The following is a 15,101-nucleotide window of genomic DNA, read 5'->3' on the forward strand; positions in this document are numbered from 1 at the left end:
AACCTGGATTCCTCTGCTCTCAGCAGCATCCAGGTTCTTTTCAGGGGAACACCTGAGTGTGACCATCCTCCAGAGGTTCCTGCACAGGGCAGCTGGGACCAGGATGGATGGAAACAACTGCTGTCCTCACTCTGCCCTGACGGACAGTCCCTTTGCCTTGCAGGATCCCCAAGATTTCCCTTGGTGGGCAGTACAAGTGCCAAGGATTTATGCCTTATATACACTTCTCAGGTGTGGGGGGACAAGTATAAAGAAACAGAGCAGAACGTTATGCAGAAATCCTTGCTCTGCAGTTGGGTGAATTTTGAGAATGACAAACTGCTAGTTTTAGGTGACAAACTCCTAGTTTTGCCAAGCACAGTTCATCTGAGAGCACCCTGTGTTCCATCTGTATACTGCTCTAGGGCAGGACCGTCTCCTGCAGAGTGCCTTGAGTCCTGAAGCACCAATTTGAGATCTAACAGAGGACCAGTCTTCCCGAAAGTGAAGAGGCAATTTTTTTCAGGTTACCACAAGAAATGGGGTAGGTTTTCCTTACAGAGGTCTACCATAGCATTTTAACTCTTTTTCCTCCTTGGACAGGCCTCCCTATTCAGAGGCAGCAGATCTCCGTTCGCAGGAGGATCAAATATCCAACAGCAGCTGAATCTCTGTCCAGTGAGTTCCTGAGGCCACAGTAATTGGGCAGCTCCTTGTGGGCAACTAGACCAAGCCCTTGAGGGCTCTGGCTGGGACCAGGACAAACGGAAAGACTGGCTGTCCTTACTGTAGTAAGGACAGTTCCTTTGCCTCCTGGGACTCACAAGATCTCCCCTGGAATACCTTACAAATGCCAGGGTTTTCTTCCCTCATATAAAATGCTTCTGAGTGTGACATAGGCAGCTGGAAGAAACTAAACCACAAACGCTTTTCTGCAGTCAAGAGTATTGACAGTTGTAATGCTACATAGATCAGAGAGAGATTAAAGCAGAGAAAACAACCTGTTCTTATTTACCTAGAGCTGTAGGGCAAGTCTGATTCCTCCAGTGCCCACAGCACAGACCGCTGCTCCCAGGGGCACCCTCAAGCCATCACCAACCAGATCTCAAGCAAGGTCTCAGAAAGGGGAAAGTAACTGTAGGGGGGCTTCGATGAGAACTGGGGTAGGTTTTCCTCAGAGTTGTCTCTCCTAGTTTATCACCATCTTTTCTTCCTTGTGTAGTTCCCTTTGTCCAGGAAGATTAGATGTCCAACAGCAGCTCTGTCACCGAGTTCCTCCTCCTGCCATTCGCAGACACGCGGGAGCTGCAGCTCCTGCACTTCGCGCTCTTCCTGGCCATCTACCTGGCTGCCCTCCTGGGCAACGGCCTCATCCTCACCGCCGTAGCCTGCGACCATCGCCTCCACACCCCCATGTACTTCTTCCTCCTCAACCTCGCCCTCCTCGACCTCGGCTGCATCTCCACCACTCTCCCCAAAGCCATGGCCAATTCCCTCTGGGACACCAGGGCCATTTCCTATGCAGGATGTGTTGCACAGGTCTTTCTGTTTGTCTTCCTGTTTTCAGCAGAGTATTCTCTTCTCACCATCATGGCCTGCAACCGCTATGTTGCCATCTGCAAGCCCCTGCACTACGGGAGCCTCCTGGGCAGCAGAGCTTGTGCCCAGATGGCAGCAGCTGCCTGGGGCAGTACTTTTCTCTATGCTCTGCTGCACACGGCCAGTACATTTTCCCTGCCCCTCTGCCAAGGCAATTCTGTGGACCAGTTCTTCTGTGAAGTTCCCCAGATCCTCAAGCTCTCCTGCACAGACTCCTACCTCAGGGAAGTTGGATTTCTTATGTTCAGTGCTTTTTTGGGGTTTGGCTGTTTTGTTTTCATCGTGCTGTCTTATGTGCAGATCTTCATGGCAGTGCTGAGGATGCCCTCGGAGCAGGGCCGGCACAAAATCTTCTCCACATGCCTCCCTCACCTGTTTGTGGTCTCCCTGTTTCTCAGCACTGTCATATTTGGCTACCTGAAGACCCCCTCCGTCTCTTCCCCATCCCTGGATCTGGTGGTGGCAGTTCTGTACTCGGTGGTGCCTCCAGTAGTGAACCCCCTCATCTACAGCATAAGAAACAAGGAGCTCAGAGATGCTGTTAGAAAAGTAGCTTCACGGGTGTTTCTGAATATTGATAAATTTCTCCTCTTTCTCCAAAAGTGATTTCCTGGATACTTGTTTCATTATCATTATTGTTACTTTTATCTTCATTGTCACTTCTGTTCATTAGTTTCCTAGAAAAATGGTTTTGATTTATACAGTGTCCATTCAGTTATGAAACTGCTCTATGTGGTTTTTTTTGTCTGTTTGTTTGTTTGTTTGTTTGTTTTGTTTTGTTTTTTTTGTCTACCTATATGTCAGCACTGCCTCTCTCTTTGCTTTTCTGTAATAAAACAGAATCTCCCCAATATACTGACAGAAAGTTTTCCTCTCCTTTCGTAGCTGGTGCCAATAACAGAGCTGAACAGTTTGGTAGTTTCACATTGATGCACAGCTGAACTCTGCCACACTGCTCTTTCACTCCCCCTCCTCAAACGAACAGCTGTCAACAGGCAGTTAACATGGCTTCACCAAGGGGAAGTCACGCTTGACCAGCCTGATAGCCTTTTATGAGGATATGACTGGGTGGACAGATGATGGTAAAGCAGTGGACGTGGTTTATCTTGATTCAGTAAAGCCTTTGACACCGTCTCCCACAGCATCCTCGCAGCTAAACTGAGAAAGTGTGGTCCGGACGATCAGATGGTGAGGTGGACTGTGAACTGGCTGAAGGGAAGAAGCCAGATGGTTGTGGTTAATGGGATGGAGTCTAGTTGGAGGCCTGTATCTACTGGAGTCCTTCAAGGTTGGTACTGTAACCAGTACTATTCAATATATTCATCAACAACTTGGATGAGGAAATGGAGCGCACTGTCAGCAAGTTTGCTGATGACACTAAACTGGGAGGAGCGGCTGACATGCCACAGGGCTGTGCTGCCATCCAGTGAGACCTAGACAGGCTGGAGAGTTGGGTGGGGAGAAATTTAATGAAATGTAATGAGGGCAAGTGTAGAGTCCTGCATCTGGGCAAGAACAACTCCAGACACCAGTGGAAGCTGGGGACTGCCCTGCTGGAGAGCAGCGAAGGGTAAAGGGACCTGGGGGTCCTGGTGGACAGCAGGATGACCATGAGCTAACACTGTGCCCTTGTGGCCAAGAAGGCCAATGGCCTCCTGGGGTGTATCAGAACAGCTGTGGTTAGTAGGTCGAGAGAGATTCTCCTCCCCCTCTACTCTGCCCTGGTGAGACCTCATCTGGAATATTGTGTCCAGTTCGGGGCCCCTCAGCTCAAGGACAGGGAACTGCTTGAGAGAGTCCAGCGCAGAGCCAGGAGGATGATTAAGGGAGTGGAGCATCTCCCTTATGAGGAAAGGCTCAGAGAGCTGGGTCTCTTTAGCTTGGAGAAGAGAAGACTGAGGGGTGACTTTATTAATGTTTATAAATATGTAAAGGGTGAGTGTCAGGAGGACGGAACCAGGGGCTCTTCTCAGTGACATCTAATGATAGGAGAAGTGACAGTGGGTGCAAGCTAGAAGATAGGAGGTTCCACTTAAATATGAGATGAAACTTTTTTACAGTGAGGGTGACAGAGCACTGGAACTGGCTGCCCGGGGGGTTGTGGAGCCTCCTCCTCTGGAGACATTCAAAACCCACCTGGGCACATGCCTGTGTGACCTGATCTAGGCGTTCCTGCTCCATCAGGGGGATTGGAGTAGATGATCTTTCAAGGTCCCTTCCAATCCCTAACATTCTGTGATTCTCTGTGTGATTCTGTGAAGATGGCAGCAGCTGCCTGGGGCAGTGGCTTTCTCAATGCTGTCCTGCACACTGCCAACATATTTTCACTGCCCCTCTGACAAGGTAATGCTGTGGACCAGTTCTTCTGTGAAATCCCCCAGATTTTCAAGCTCTCTTGCTCAGATGCCTAAGCTATTCATCCAATGGGATGGAGGAGAGAACTGGGAGAAAAAAAAAGTAAAAGTTCATGGGTTGAGATAAAGGCTGTTTCATAGGACACAAAAGGAATTATTATGATTATTATTATTATTATTATTATAGACACCAATAGACTAAGGACATGACATTCTTTATGTGTCTCAAAAGACAGAAAAGGTGGTAGTGATTAATTGGAAAGTGTCAGACCTGAGCATGACGTAGAATGTATGGAATAAGCGGGGGATATTGTCCTAGTTTTGGCTGCGATCATTTTTCTTCCTAATAGCTGCTTTGGTGCTGTGTTTCATATTTACAGAATCACTGAATGGTCTGGGTAGGAAAAGACCTTAAAGATCATATAATTCCAACCTATTCTTTCTAATATCTAATCTAAATCTACCCTCTTTCAGTTTAAAACCATTACCCCTAGTCCTATCGCTACACTATTTGATGAAGAGTCCCTCCCCAGCTTTTCTGTAGTCCCCTTTAGGTACTGGAAGGCCACTGTAAGGTCTCCACAGAGCCTTCTCTTCTCCAGGCCGAACAACCCCAACTCCCTCAGCCTGTCTACATAGGAGAGATGCTCCAGCCCTTTGATCATCCTCATGGCCCTCCTCTGGACTCATTCTAATAGATCCATGTCCTTCTTGTGCTGGGGGCCTGAGAGCTAAAAGCAGTACTTGAGGTGTGGCCTCACCAGGGCCAAGAACAAAGGGACAATCACTTCCCTAGGCCTGCTGACCACAGTATTCCTGGTACAAGCCAGGATGCTCTTGGCCTTCTTGGCTACCTGAACAAACTGCTGGCTCATATTCAGCCAACTATCCACCAATATCCCTAGGGCCCTTTCTGACGGACAGCTGACCAGCCACTCTTCCCCCAGCATGGATGGGGCTGTTGTGCCCCAAGTGCAAGACTCAGCCCATGGGTCCAGCCTATACAGATCCCTCTGCCGAGCCCTCCTACCCTCGAGCAGATCAACACTCGCTCTGAATTTGGTGTCATCTGCAAACTTACTGAGGGTGCACTCAATCCCCTCGTCCAGATCATTGTTGAAGATATTGAAGAGAACTGGCCCCAGTACTGGGCCCTGGGGGACACCAGTAGTGACCAGCCTCCAACTGCATTTAGCTCCACTTACCATGACTCTTTGGACCTGGCCACCCCGCCAGTTGTTAACCCAATGAAGCATACATCCATCTAGGCCTCGAGTAACCAGTTTCTCCTGGCGAATGCTGTGGGAAATGGTCTCAAAAGACTTACCGAAGTCTAGGTAGGCCATATCCACAGACTTTACCTCATCTATTCATGCTGACTACTTTCCCTCATGCTGACTGGGCCTGATCTCCTGGTTGTCCTGTAAATGTTGTGTGATGGTACTCAAGATAATCTGCTTCCCCTTCATGAGCTTCCCTGGCACCAAGGTCAGACTGACAGGCCTGCAGTTCACAGATCCTCCTTCTGGCCCTTCTTGTAGATGGCCGTCACCTTTTCTAGTCGCCAGTTGACTGGGACCTCCCCTTATAGGCAGGACTGCTGATCAGTGATGGAAAGCCGCTTGGTGAGTGCTTCGGCCAGCTCCCTCAGTACCCTTGGGTGGATCCCATCTGGCCCCTGTAGACTTGCATATATCTTCGTGGAGTAGCATGTCTCTAAATATTTCCTCACGGAGTATGAGAGCTTCATTCCACTCACTGTCCCTATCTACCAGTTCAGGAGTCTGAGTACCAGGGGAACAACTGTTCTTGCTGCTGGAGACTGAGGCAAAGGACGCAATAAAAACCTCAGCATTTTCCTCATCACTTTTACCTATGTTTCCCCCCACAACCAATAGAGGATGAAGATTCTCATATATCCTCTTTTTTTTTTTTTAATTTTATGAATTTAAAAATATATATTATTTTTTATATATCATTAGTAAATAAATTGGGCTCCAGTTGGTCTTTCGACCTTCTAATTTTGTCCCTCCACAGCCTCACAACATTTAGGATACGGTTCCAAACAAAATGACAGCATGCATGAGAAGGAAGCAGAGAAAAGGTAGAATCCAGTGGAATTCCATCCCCTATCATTCTGTGATACTGTGCTGCAGTTTTATTCCACTAAATCCTGTATTGTCCAAATACTCCTGCAATTGTTGATGCAGTTATCTTATAATAGAGAGCACAGTCAGGGTGAGCCATCCGCCTGCAGATATTAACAGCTGACAGAATGGAGCGTCAGTCAGGGAGAACCTTGAGAAATCCCAGGATTTCTCCTGCAGAAACCTCTTGACATTTACAAGGAGAAGAGCCTAGTCCTGTACCAGACAAGAGTAACCCCACACATCAGGGCAGACTGGGACCATGCTGAGTGAGCCGTGCCCAGGAGGAGGAGGGCCTGGGCACCACGAGCGATGCCATAGAGCAGAGGTGCCTGCTCACCAGGAACCAGGCCGGCTTCACAGACAGCTGTCTTATGAGATATTTGTGTCCATGGCTATGGCTGTTGTCTCTGCCACTAAAGCCTATGAGGAGACAGCCAATTGCTAAAGCACCAGAGTCTAATTGACACCTCGCCCACCTATGAACCAGGCAGGGGTCAGACTATTCTCCTGCACTTGGCAATGCACATCCCCATCTCCTACTGCCCCAGGAAGAGCCCTGAGCAAGGTGTGACAGAAACAGATTTCCCTTCCAGGGTGCCAGGGGACAAGGCGTAGTCCTTTTCTTTGGTGAAACACATCCAGGTTGTCTACACATCAGTGTCACCTTCACATTGCCTTTGTCTCCTCGTCCTCACTGCCTCCAATGCTCTGCTCTAACGAGCTCCAAGGGAGGCTGTGTCAGTCCTGGCCCTCAGGGGGACACTGCAGGAAACTTGCATCTGACCTGGACTTCTTGAGAGATTTCTTCAATTGTCTCTCAGTGCCTGAGGTTCGTGGGCTCATCACCAAAGCCCCCAGAGGGGTGATTCCAATGCCTTGGGCTGGGCCTCTGGTGCTGAGCTGGGCCGGGCTCCTGGGACAGAGAGAGCTCCTGGCAAGAGGGCCCTGGTGCAGAGAGACAGCTCTGCCCAGGAGCAGCTCCTCTGCACAGCGCAGCAGGGCTGGGGGCTCTGACCACAGCAGAGACACAGAGAGGAGAGAAGGAGAGAGGGCTTGGAGGCAGTTGGGAGTGGGAGGATGCTGAGAGCTGACTGCAGGAGAAATCTGCACAGCCCTTGACAAGGTAAGTGTCTGGCTGCAGGGCCATGCAGCTGCACGTCCTGGAAGGATCTCCTCCTGGGTCTTGTTTCTGGGAGGGCAGTGGGCAATGCAGTGGGCTTTGAGAGTCCTGCTGGATTGCACTGCGTGGTGAGGAAGACTGGCAGAAGCCACATTGAGTGCCCTAACCTAGCTGCCCTTGGTCAGCCAAGAGCGGAGTCGCCAGGCATCCTCCAGACATTGCAGGGGTTGCAGCTGCAATTCTGGGACACTCCAGCTTGTGGGGTGCATGGGGCTCTGTGCATGGGGCATACTCCTGGGCTGCGGGCTGTTCTCCAGCTAGAGCCGCTCTCTCATGGCATCCTTGTGTTATCCAGGTTCCCCAAGAAGAAGACACCTCCATGCAAAGGCCATGTCCGTGCTGCTGGATGGCTGTCTGTGGGCAGCTGGAGGGAGGCCTCTGCACCCCTGGTTAGGAGGGAAGAGCTGAGATCCTGATCAGCCTTACAGAAACAAGGTGAGGATGCTGTCCAGTTGCACTTGGACTGGGGCTTCTCTGTTCTCAGCTGTCTCCAGTTTCTTCTCAGGGAAACACCTCAGTGGGATGGTCCTGCAGCTCACAGAGGGGTGACACAGGGCTGCTGAGAACAGGTCTGGTGGGAATATCTGCTCTGCTCAGTCTTCAGCAAGGCACAGTCCCTTTGCCTCCTAGCACCCACAGGATTTCACGAGGAGCGCACAGGAAATGTCAGGTAGTTCAACAATCCAACGCCTCTCTTAAGCATTATGGGGCAACTGGGATAAGAAAAGCAAACAAAAAGAAAGCAAACAAAATCCCCGCAGCTCTGCTCTGCTCTGTATTCAGATCTGTTGTTGCAACAACACTGCAAAACTCATAGACTGAACTTGAGTTTCCCCCATGTTCCTGCTTTCCTCCTGCTGCAAAGCAGGAGGGACTCCTCTGGAGCCCACAGCAGCCCCAGCTCCCAGTGCCACTCTCAGCCAGCACCAGCCACAGCTCAAGAGAGCTGCAGAAAGGTTCTTTGCAAAGAGAGAGGCTCAGGCTGGGGGTGCTCTAAGTCTTGCAATAGGTTTTCTTCTTAGGAATCTGTTCATTCTGCCTTCTTCTCTTCAACAGACAACTGTGTCCAAGCTCATCAAATGCCCAACAGCAGCTCCATCACCGAGTTCCTCCTCCTGGCATTTGCAAACACACGGGAGCTGCAGCTCCTGCACTTCACGCTCTTCCTGGGCATCTACCTGGCTGCCCTCCTGGGCAACGGCCTCATCCTCACAGCCATAGCCTGCGACCACCGCCTCCACACCCCCATGTACTTCTTCCTCCTCAACCTCGCCCTCCTCGACCTGGGCTGCATCTCCACCACTCTCCCCAAAGCCATGGCCAATTCCCTCTGGGACACCAGGGCCATCTCCTATCAAGGGTGTGCTGCACAGGTCTTTTTCTTTCTCTTCTTCATATCAGCAGAGTATTTCCTTCTCACTATCATGGCCTATGACCGCTACGTTGCCATCTGCAAGCCCCTGCACTATAGGAGCCTCCTGGGCAGCAGAGCTTGTGCCCAGATGGCAGCAGCTGCCTGGAGCAGTGGCTTTCTGTATACTGTCCTGCACACTGCCAATACATTTTCCCTGCCCCTCTGCCAAGGCAATGCCGTGGACCAGTTCTTTTGTGAAATCCCCTACATTCTCAAGCTCTCCTGCTCAAAGTCATTCCTCAGGGAGGTTGGGCTTATTGTAGTTAGTGTTTCTTTAGTCTTTCTTTGTTTTGTTTTCATCGTTTTCTCCTATGTGCAGATCTTCAGGGCAGTGCTAAGGATCCCCTCTGAGCAAGGCCGGCACAAAGCCTTTTCCACGTGCCTCCCCCACCTCTTTGTGGTCTCCCTGTTTCTCAGCACTGGCATGTTTTCCTACCTGAAGCCCCCCTCCATCTCCTCCCCGTCCCTGGATCTGGTGGTGGCAGTTGTGTACTCAGTCTTTCCTGCAGCTCTGAACCCCCTCATCTACAGCATGAGGAACCACGAGCTCAAGGACGCAGTGAGGGTACTCTTTGGATACATGCTTCTTCATCAGTAATACTGAAGCCCACAATCCAATCAGAACTCACTGTTTTTCTATAAAATTGTTAGGATAGTCTTTTGTTATAATTCTTTTATAATATATTATACTGCATCTTTAGATTTTCATTTAATAATGGTATTTTTATTTTCATATCTCTTAATTATTCTTTTTTTTTTTCACATAAATGTCTCATGTACCTGTAGAACCATGCTTGCCTTGTAGATAATGACAATTGAGAAGCTGTCAGAACCTGATTGGTCTCAGTATCCCGCTCTTCCCACCTCCTCTGCAGCTTGGAGAGCTGCCCCAGCAGGCAGGAGGGGCTCGGAGCCAAGAGTCCAGCTGCCACATGGAGGAGCAGTCCTGCTGGCCCTCGGGGCTGCCCCTCACTGCCCCCTGGGCTCTGCCTCTCTGCTGCCTTCAGGTTGGGGCTGCTGCTTCCCTGGAGCCATGGCCATGGCCAGCAGCAGGACCTGGTCTTTTCACTGCTGCTCTATTTTGGCTTCCTCATTGTGCTTCTTGTATTTGGATAATCCGTGAGATCTCATGTACCTTGGTGACAGTCCTGTTGTCCCTACAGTGACATCCTTGTCCCTGCAGGCAGCAGCAGGCACTGTGCAGCCCTGGGTCACAGCTGGCCTCCCTGCTAGCTCCAAAATAACAAAAGGGGCTGCTCAGGGCAAATCCAGAAGCCTGGACACCTCTTCCAAATGTGTTATCAGGAATAGAGCCAAGGGGTTGCTCCCTGCTCTTCTGATTTTTTTGGGGTTCTTCATGGAATGAAGGACACGGGCTGAAAGTCCCAGTGTGGTTTGTGAGGAACCAAGGGCTGGGCCAAGAACTCCTTTTGTGGCAGCACATGCCCAAATAGACAACACTGTCCCCTGAAGTGGGGTAGATGTCCAATGCCAGCCTGGAGAGGAATCTGAAGCTTCCAGCAGATGTCAGGGGATCTGCAGGGACAATGTGCTCAGTGGGCAGTGATTAGAACCTCATAAAATGAGTGACCATCCAAAGAAGGGTCTGGTAAAGGAAAAGGCAAATCTGAGGAGTCCATGGGCTAAAGGAGGGCTCTGCAATGCCAGAAGAGGTGGTGAAGAGCCAGCAGGCAAAGGCCCATAAGACTGCAGATTAATTGAGGATAACCATTTTGAAGTGCTGTGGGCGAGGTCTGGTGCAGCACTCGCTTGCCCTTTGTGCCCTTAGAGACACCCCGTGGCCCTGCCAAGCACTGTCCTGTGCTGCTGAGCCATCAGGGCAGATGGAAATGGGTTCAGCAGCAGAGATCCCCATGGAATTGGGTCTGCTGCCCACCCTGAGCAGCACAGGCAGGGGGGAGACCCCCGGGGGTCCCAGGGCACAACAGCCCCTGGCTCTGCACAGCAGCACCACCAGCTGGGGCCCTGCAGGGAGCACCGGGAGGGAAGCAGCAAAGGCCGGCCAGGCCATCACAGACACACTGCCCTGGGCAAGGCTCTCTGGGAGCAGGGATGGCCCTGGGGAAGAGTAGGGCAGCATTTCTGGGCCTGCACAGATGGGTAAAGGAGAAAGGGAAAGCTCTTTTTGCAGGCACCTGCTTGGGGCAGGCAGCTCTGTGCCTGGGCCAGGCCTCTTGTGCTGGCCTGGGGAGCGGGGCTGGCCCTGCGGGGCACAGGCACTCTGTGCTGGGGATCTCCCAGGCAGGAGACCAGGGCTCCTGCAGCTTCACCGACCTCCATTTCCTTGCACCATAGCCAGCCTCCTCCTTGCTCACCCCAACCAGCAACTACACATGCATGAGCTGCCTGCTTCCTCCTCCTCTAGAGGAAGAGGAGGAAACACATCTCGAGAGAGAAGGGAAAGAACATAAAAACTCACAGAGAGATAGACACATAAGGAAGGGAAAGGAAAAGAAAAATTAAAGAAAAAGAAATTCCAACCCTAAACATGATGAATATTTAGTAACTCATCAGTTCCCACAAGCAGACCGCTGTGCTGCCAATCTCTGAGAAACTGCCACCTTGTCTTGGAAAGATGACCCCAGTATTTCCTGCTGAGCACCATGTTATGTCCAAAGTGGACTGACCAGAGCTCAAGTGCTCAATCTGGTGTGAGCAGGCAGAGGAGAGCTCTGCAGCCCCAGGGCATGCAGCAGCCCCAGCAAAGGAGTCTGGTGAGTGATTTGTTGCAGCCCTGGGGCAACGGCAGTGACCCCATGAGCTGGGTCTGCCTCCCAGCCTGCCCAACACAGTCCTGCAGAGTGCCCCCATGCCCCAGGCACCACAGCCCCCTCTCTCTGCAGAGTAGCACCTCTGGCTGTCATGTCAGAGATTTCAACTTTGGCCTAAAGTCATCCTCCACGGCTGCTTTCAGTTTTCTACACAGAGTCAGCCAGTGCCTCCATGATCCTTGGGGGAAACTGAAGCATGCATGAGGGCCTGGGAAAAGTTAGCTTGAATCCATAGGAGCCATTCTGGAACCAAAACTTAAGAGCAAGAAGCTCACTTTTGTGGTGGTGCAGAGCTGCTGGGCACATTGTGCAAGGTGCTCCCAGACATGTTTGTGTCCTCTTCCATTTAGCCTTAGGTGACACTTCTGTTTTAGGAATGGAGTAGCCAACAGAGGTGAGACAGATACTCTGAGATCATGAAAGCCATCAGAAAGCTGATCCCAACAAGATTACTGCTATGGGCAGGTCAGCTAAACCCTGGCTAGGAGCAATGTGAGATTTAGGGGAGGGAAGAGGACCTAGGGCAGCAGAAATTAATGATTTTGAAGAGGAAAAGAGTTCAGGTAATGTTAATGCTGCTCTAACACTAACTTCAAAAATTCATGTGAGGCCCTTCCCATGTCTCAACCAGTAACCTTAATCCCTAAACCTAAATGCTACTCCACACCCTGAGAGGAATACACTACTCTAATGCCAGACCTCAAAGTATCCCTTGAAGCCAAAACTCAGCCCATAGCCTCTTTCCCTTATGCTTTTTCTCATGCTTACCTTGATCCCTGCCCTTAATATCAGCACTGAAATGCTCTGTTTAACCCTGGACAACTTCTTAACAGACCTAAACAAAACCCTAAACCGCAAAGCTTGTCCATACCCTAACCACAGAGGTCACACCTTAAACAGAACACCAAACCCTTCCACTAGATTTTCCTTAATCTCTAACTCAGAAAGGTGAGCTCTAGTCCCTAATCCTATACATGAACAACTAACACCCAAAGCCCCCATTCCTGTGCATTAACCTCCTCACCTTCAACCCCTCTCCTAACCCTTAACTTTAGGCGCTTACCCCCTTGGCGCAGGGCAGGAGCCGTGAGGTTGCTGCGCAGTCACATGGCATTCAAAGATGGATATGAGGGGCCATGGATCTGATCAGCTCGTCAAACACAAGGAGGAGATGGGTGGGAATGCTCTGATGAGCTCAGCTCTGCCTCAGGATCTCCTGCCCCAGCAGGAGGAATGTGGCTGTGGCAGTGACTGTGAGGTCACTTCTGTCTCTGCAGATGATAGGGCAGCAGCAGGAACGTGTCACGGAAAGGGACTGTGAGGTCACTTCTGTCTGAAGTAGCTGACAGGTCACCCTCGACTTCTCCCTGGGATCTGTACTTTTGGGCTGACATCTGCCAGTGGCCCTGGTAGGCCAGCAGAAGGCACCAGGTTGGCATGCTGACTGTGGGATCCCCTCTGCCTCCATAGCCAGGAGGACCCAGGCAGAAAGAAGGCCCGCATATGGGTTGTGCTGTCCCTTCTGCTTGAGTCCTTGACTGGACAGCAGGAGGCACAAGGCTTGGTTGTGTCCAGCCAAGAAGCTGCAAGGCCAGCAGCAGGCCCATGGCTTGGAAGATGCTGGTGAGGTGACTTCTGTCTGGTTGGCTGACAGGCCGCAAGAAGGCTGATGGGTTGGGATTCATAGGAAAGCCTGCAGAGGAGAAGGCAGAGCGTGCTGGTAAGAAGGGAAGGACCCAGCAGCCCTGAAGTTTTTGTCCCCTTGGCTAGAGCTTATGAGGAGATATGTTATATTCATTGCAATGGGGCCTCATTGATTCCTCTCAACCCTGTGCAGCAGCTCGGAGGTGGCATACCACTGTTCTTCTCGTGGCATCACACTGCCCACTGCATCCCACAGACCCCCAGGAAGAGCCTTCAGCCAGATGTGGGGGTGCAGGATCTCCTCTCCCAGTGGCTGGGGTCAGGCCTTGGCTCTTCTGCTTCACCAAAACCAACCAAGACTTTTCTCAGCACAGCGCTTTGCCTGTCTGTAGTCATGGCCTCCAATTATCTGCCTTAACGCACCCCAGGGGAGACTTTGTTAGTAACAGCCCTCAGTGGGGCCCATTAATACTCCAAGTCACTTCAACTTTTCCTCCTGACTTTACTTGCTCAAGCGGTTACATCATTCTCCTCTCAGCACCTGAGCTTCATAGACTCAGCACCAAAGTACACCATGGAACTCATTAAAATGCAGAAACTCCTAACGTCTCTTCCACAGTTTTCTTCAAGTCTTCACAGCTTGTACAGCTAATTGCAGAGCCTGCATGATGTAGTTAAGGAAGATTTCAAAAAGCACCTAACACAAATCTTTTCTTGTTTTAAAGGCTGAATTTTGCTGCATTTCAGTTTTGAGCATCATTCTCCTATTGCTGTTGATCCAGGGTGACTTCTTTGGAGACCTTCATCGGGAGGAAAAGCAGAGTCTGGAGGTCTGACACCGCCACTGCCAGCAGTGGTCTTTGTCCCTGTAACTGCAGCCCAGCCCAGCACATGAAACCCTTTCTAAGATAAGTCCTGGGTTCCTTGGGAAAATAAAATAAAATAAAATAAAATAAAATAAAATAAAATAAAATAAAATAAAATAAAATAAAATAAAATAAAATAAAATAAAATAAAATAAAATAAAATAAAATAAAATAAAATAAAATAAAATAAAATAAAAAAGTTGAAATGACCATTGGAACCTGAGAAATTCAGCTTGAAACTTAGTAGACACCTGGACATCCATGGTCTCTCTTGGGTCTTCTGTTGAAAACTCAGGATGAAAGTAAAGAAAATATATCTTCAAGTGGCTGTAGCTGTACCCATGAGCTTAGCCTCTTTTGGGAAATCGTCCCCTTCCAGCCACAGAAAACTAAACTGAGTAATGTGAAAAGACCTGTCCGGTCAATAGAGTAGGGCAAAGTCATACTTCCTGTGCTATAGATGCAGAAGGCAAGAAGAATTGCATTGTGCCTTACACTACTCTGGGATGTGTAAGCCAGGTCATGCAACTTTACCTTAGTACTGACAAGTCCATCACTAAACCATGCTACTAAGTTCTACATCTACAGATGGGCTCTCCAGTCGATGAACCAGCTCATGGATGGCAATCAGGGAGTCTCGGTTAGTGTGACGCTGCCTCAGGTGTGCCAGCGTGGTAGCCATTGGCACCTGCTGTTCTTCAGCCCTCAGCAAACCCCCAACAGAAGGATTCTGTGGCAGGCCAAGCAAGGTAGACAACTGTTTAATGTCCTCCATCTCCAAGACAGCTATGCCAAAGCCCCACCGGTGCCCTCTTGGAACTCTGAAGTACCCTCTCCTGAAGTAGTCTATGCTGAGGACGCACATAGCCTCCAGGCCAGTCCCAATGGGGTGCTTTCACCATTCCTTCCCAGTTAGACTCACTTCAGGCTCCAATACAGTTAACTCTTGGGATCCCCCTGTCACTCCAGAAATACAGGTGGGTTCTACCTCTTTATAGCTTGATGGCATTAGGGTATACTGTGCACCGGTGTCTAGTAGAGCCTGATAAATTTGTGGGTCTGATGTGCCAGGCCATTAAATATACACAGTCCAGTAAACCCTATTGTCCCTTTCCTCCCTGCC

General features: G+C 50.2%; 2 protein-coding genes across 2 annotated transcripts in view; both read left to right on the forward strand.

Moving 5' to 3' along the window:
- Window positions 1-15,101, forward strand: part of LOC136787245 (ceramide synthase-like) — a 573,680-nt gene that overhangs the window by 232,702 nt on the left and 325,877 nt on the right. The gene's annotated exons all lie outside the window — the stretch shown is intronic.
- LOC136787295 (olfactory receptor 14A16-like) lies at window positions 8,342-9,274 on the forward strand. Its single transcript, XM_066984455.1, has one exon. It carries the CDS (start codon window positions 8,342-8,344, stop codon window positions 9,272-9,274), a length of 933 nt encoding a protein of 310 aa, XP_066840556.1.

This window comes from Anser cygnoides, chromosome 28, assembly GCF_040182565.1.
Source record: "Anser cygnoides isolate HZ-2024a breed goose chromosome 28, Taihu_goose_T2T_genome, whole genome shotgun sequence".
Lineage (NCBI taxonomy): Eukaryota > Metazoa > Chordata > Aves > Anseriformes > Anatidae > Anser > Anser cygnoides.

Excerpts from the sequence above, each read along its gene's own strand:
- LOC136787295 (XM_066984455.1), top strand. The coding sequence starts at position 8,342 with ATGCCCAACAGCAGCTCCATCACCGAGTTCCTCCTCCTGGCATTTGCA.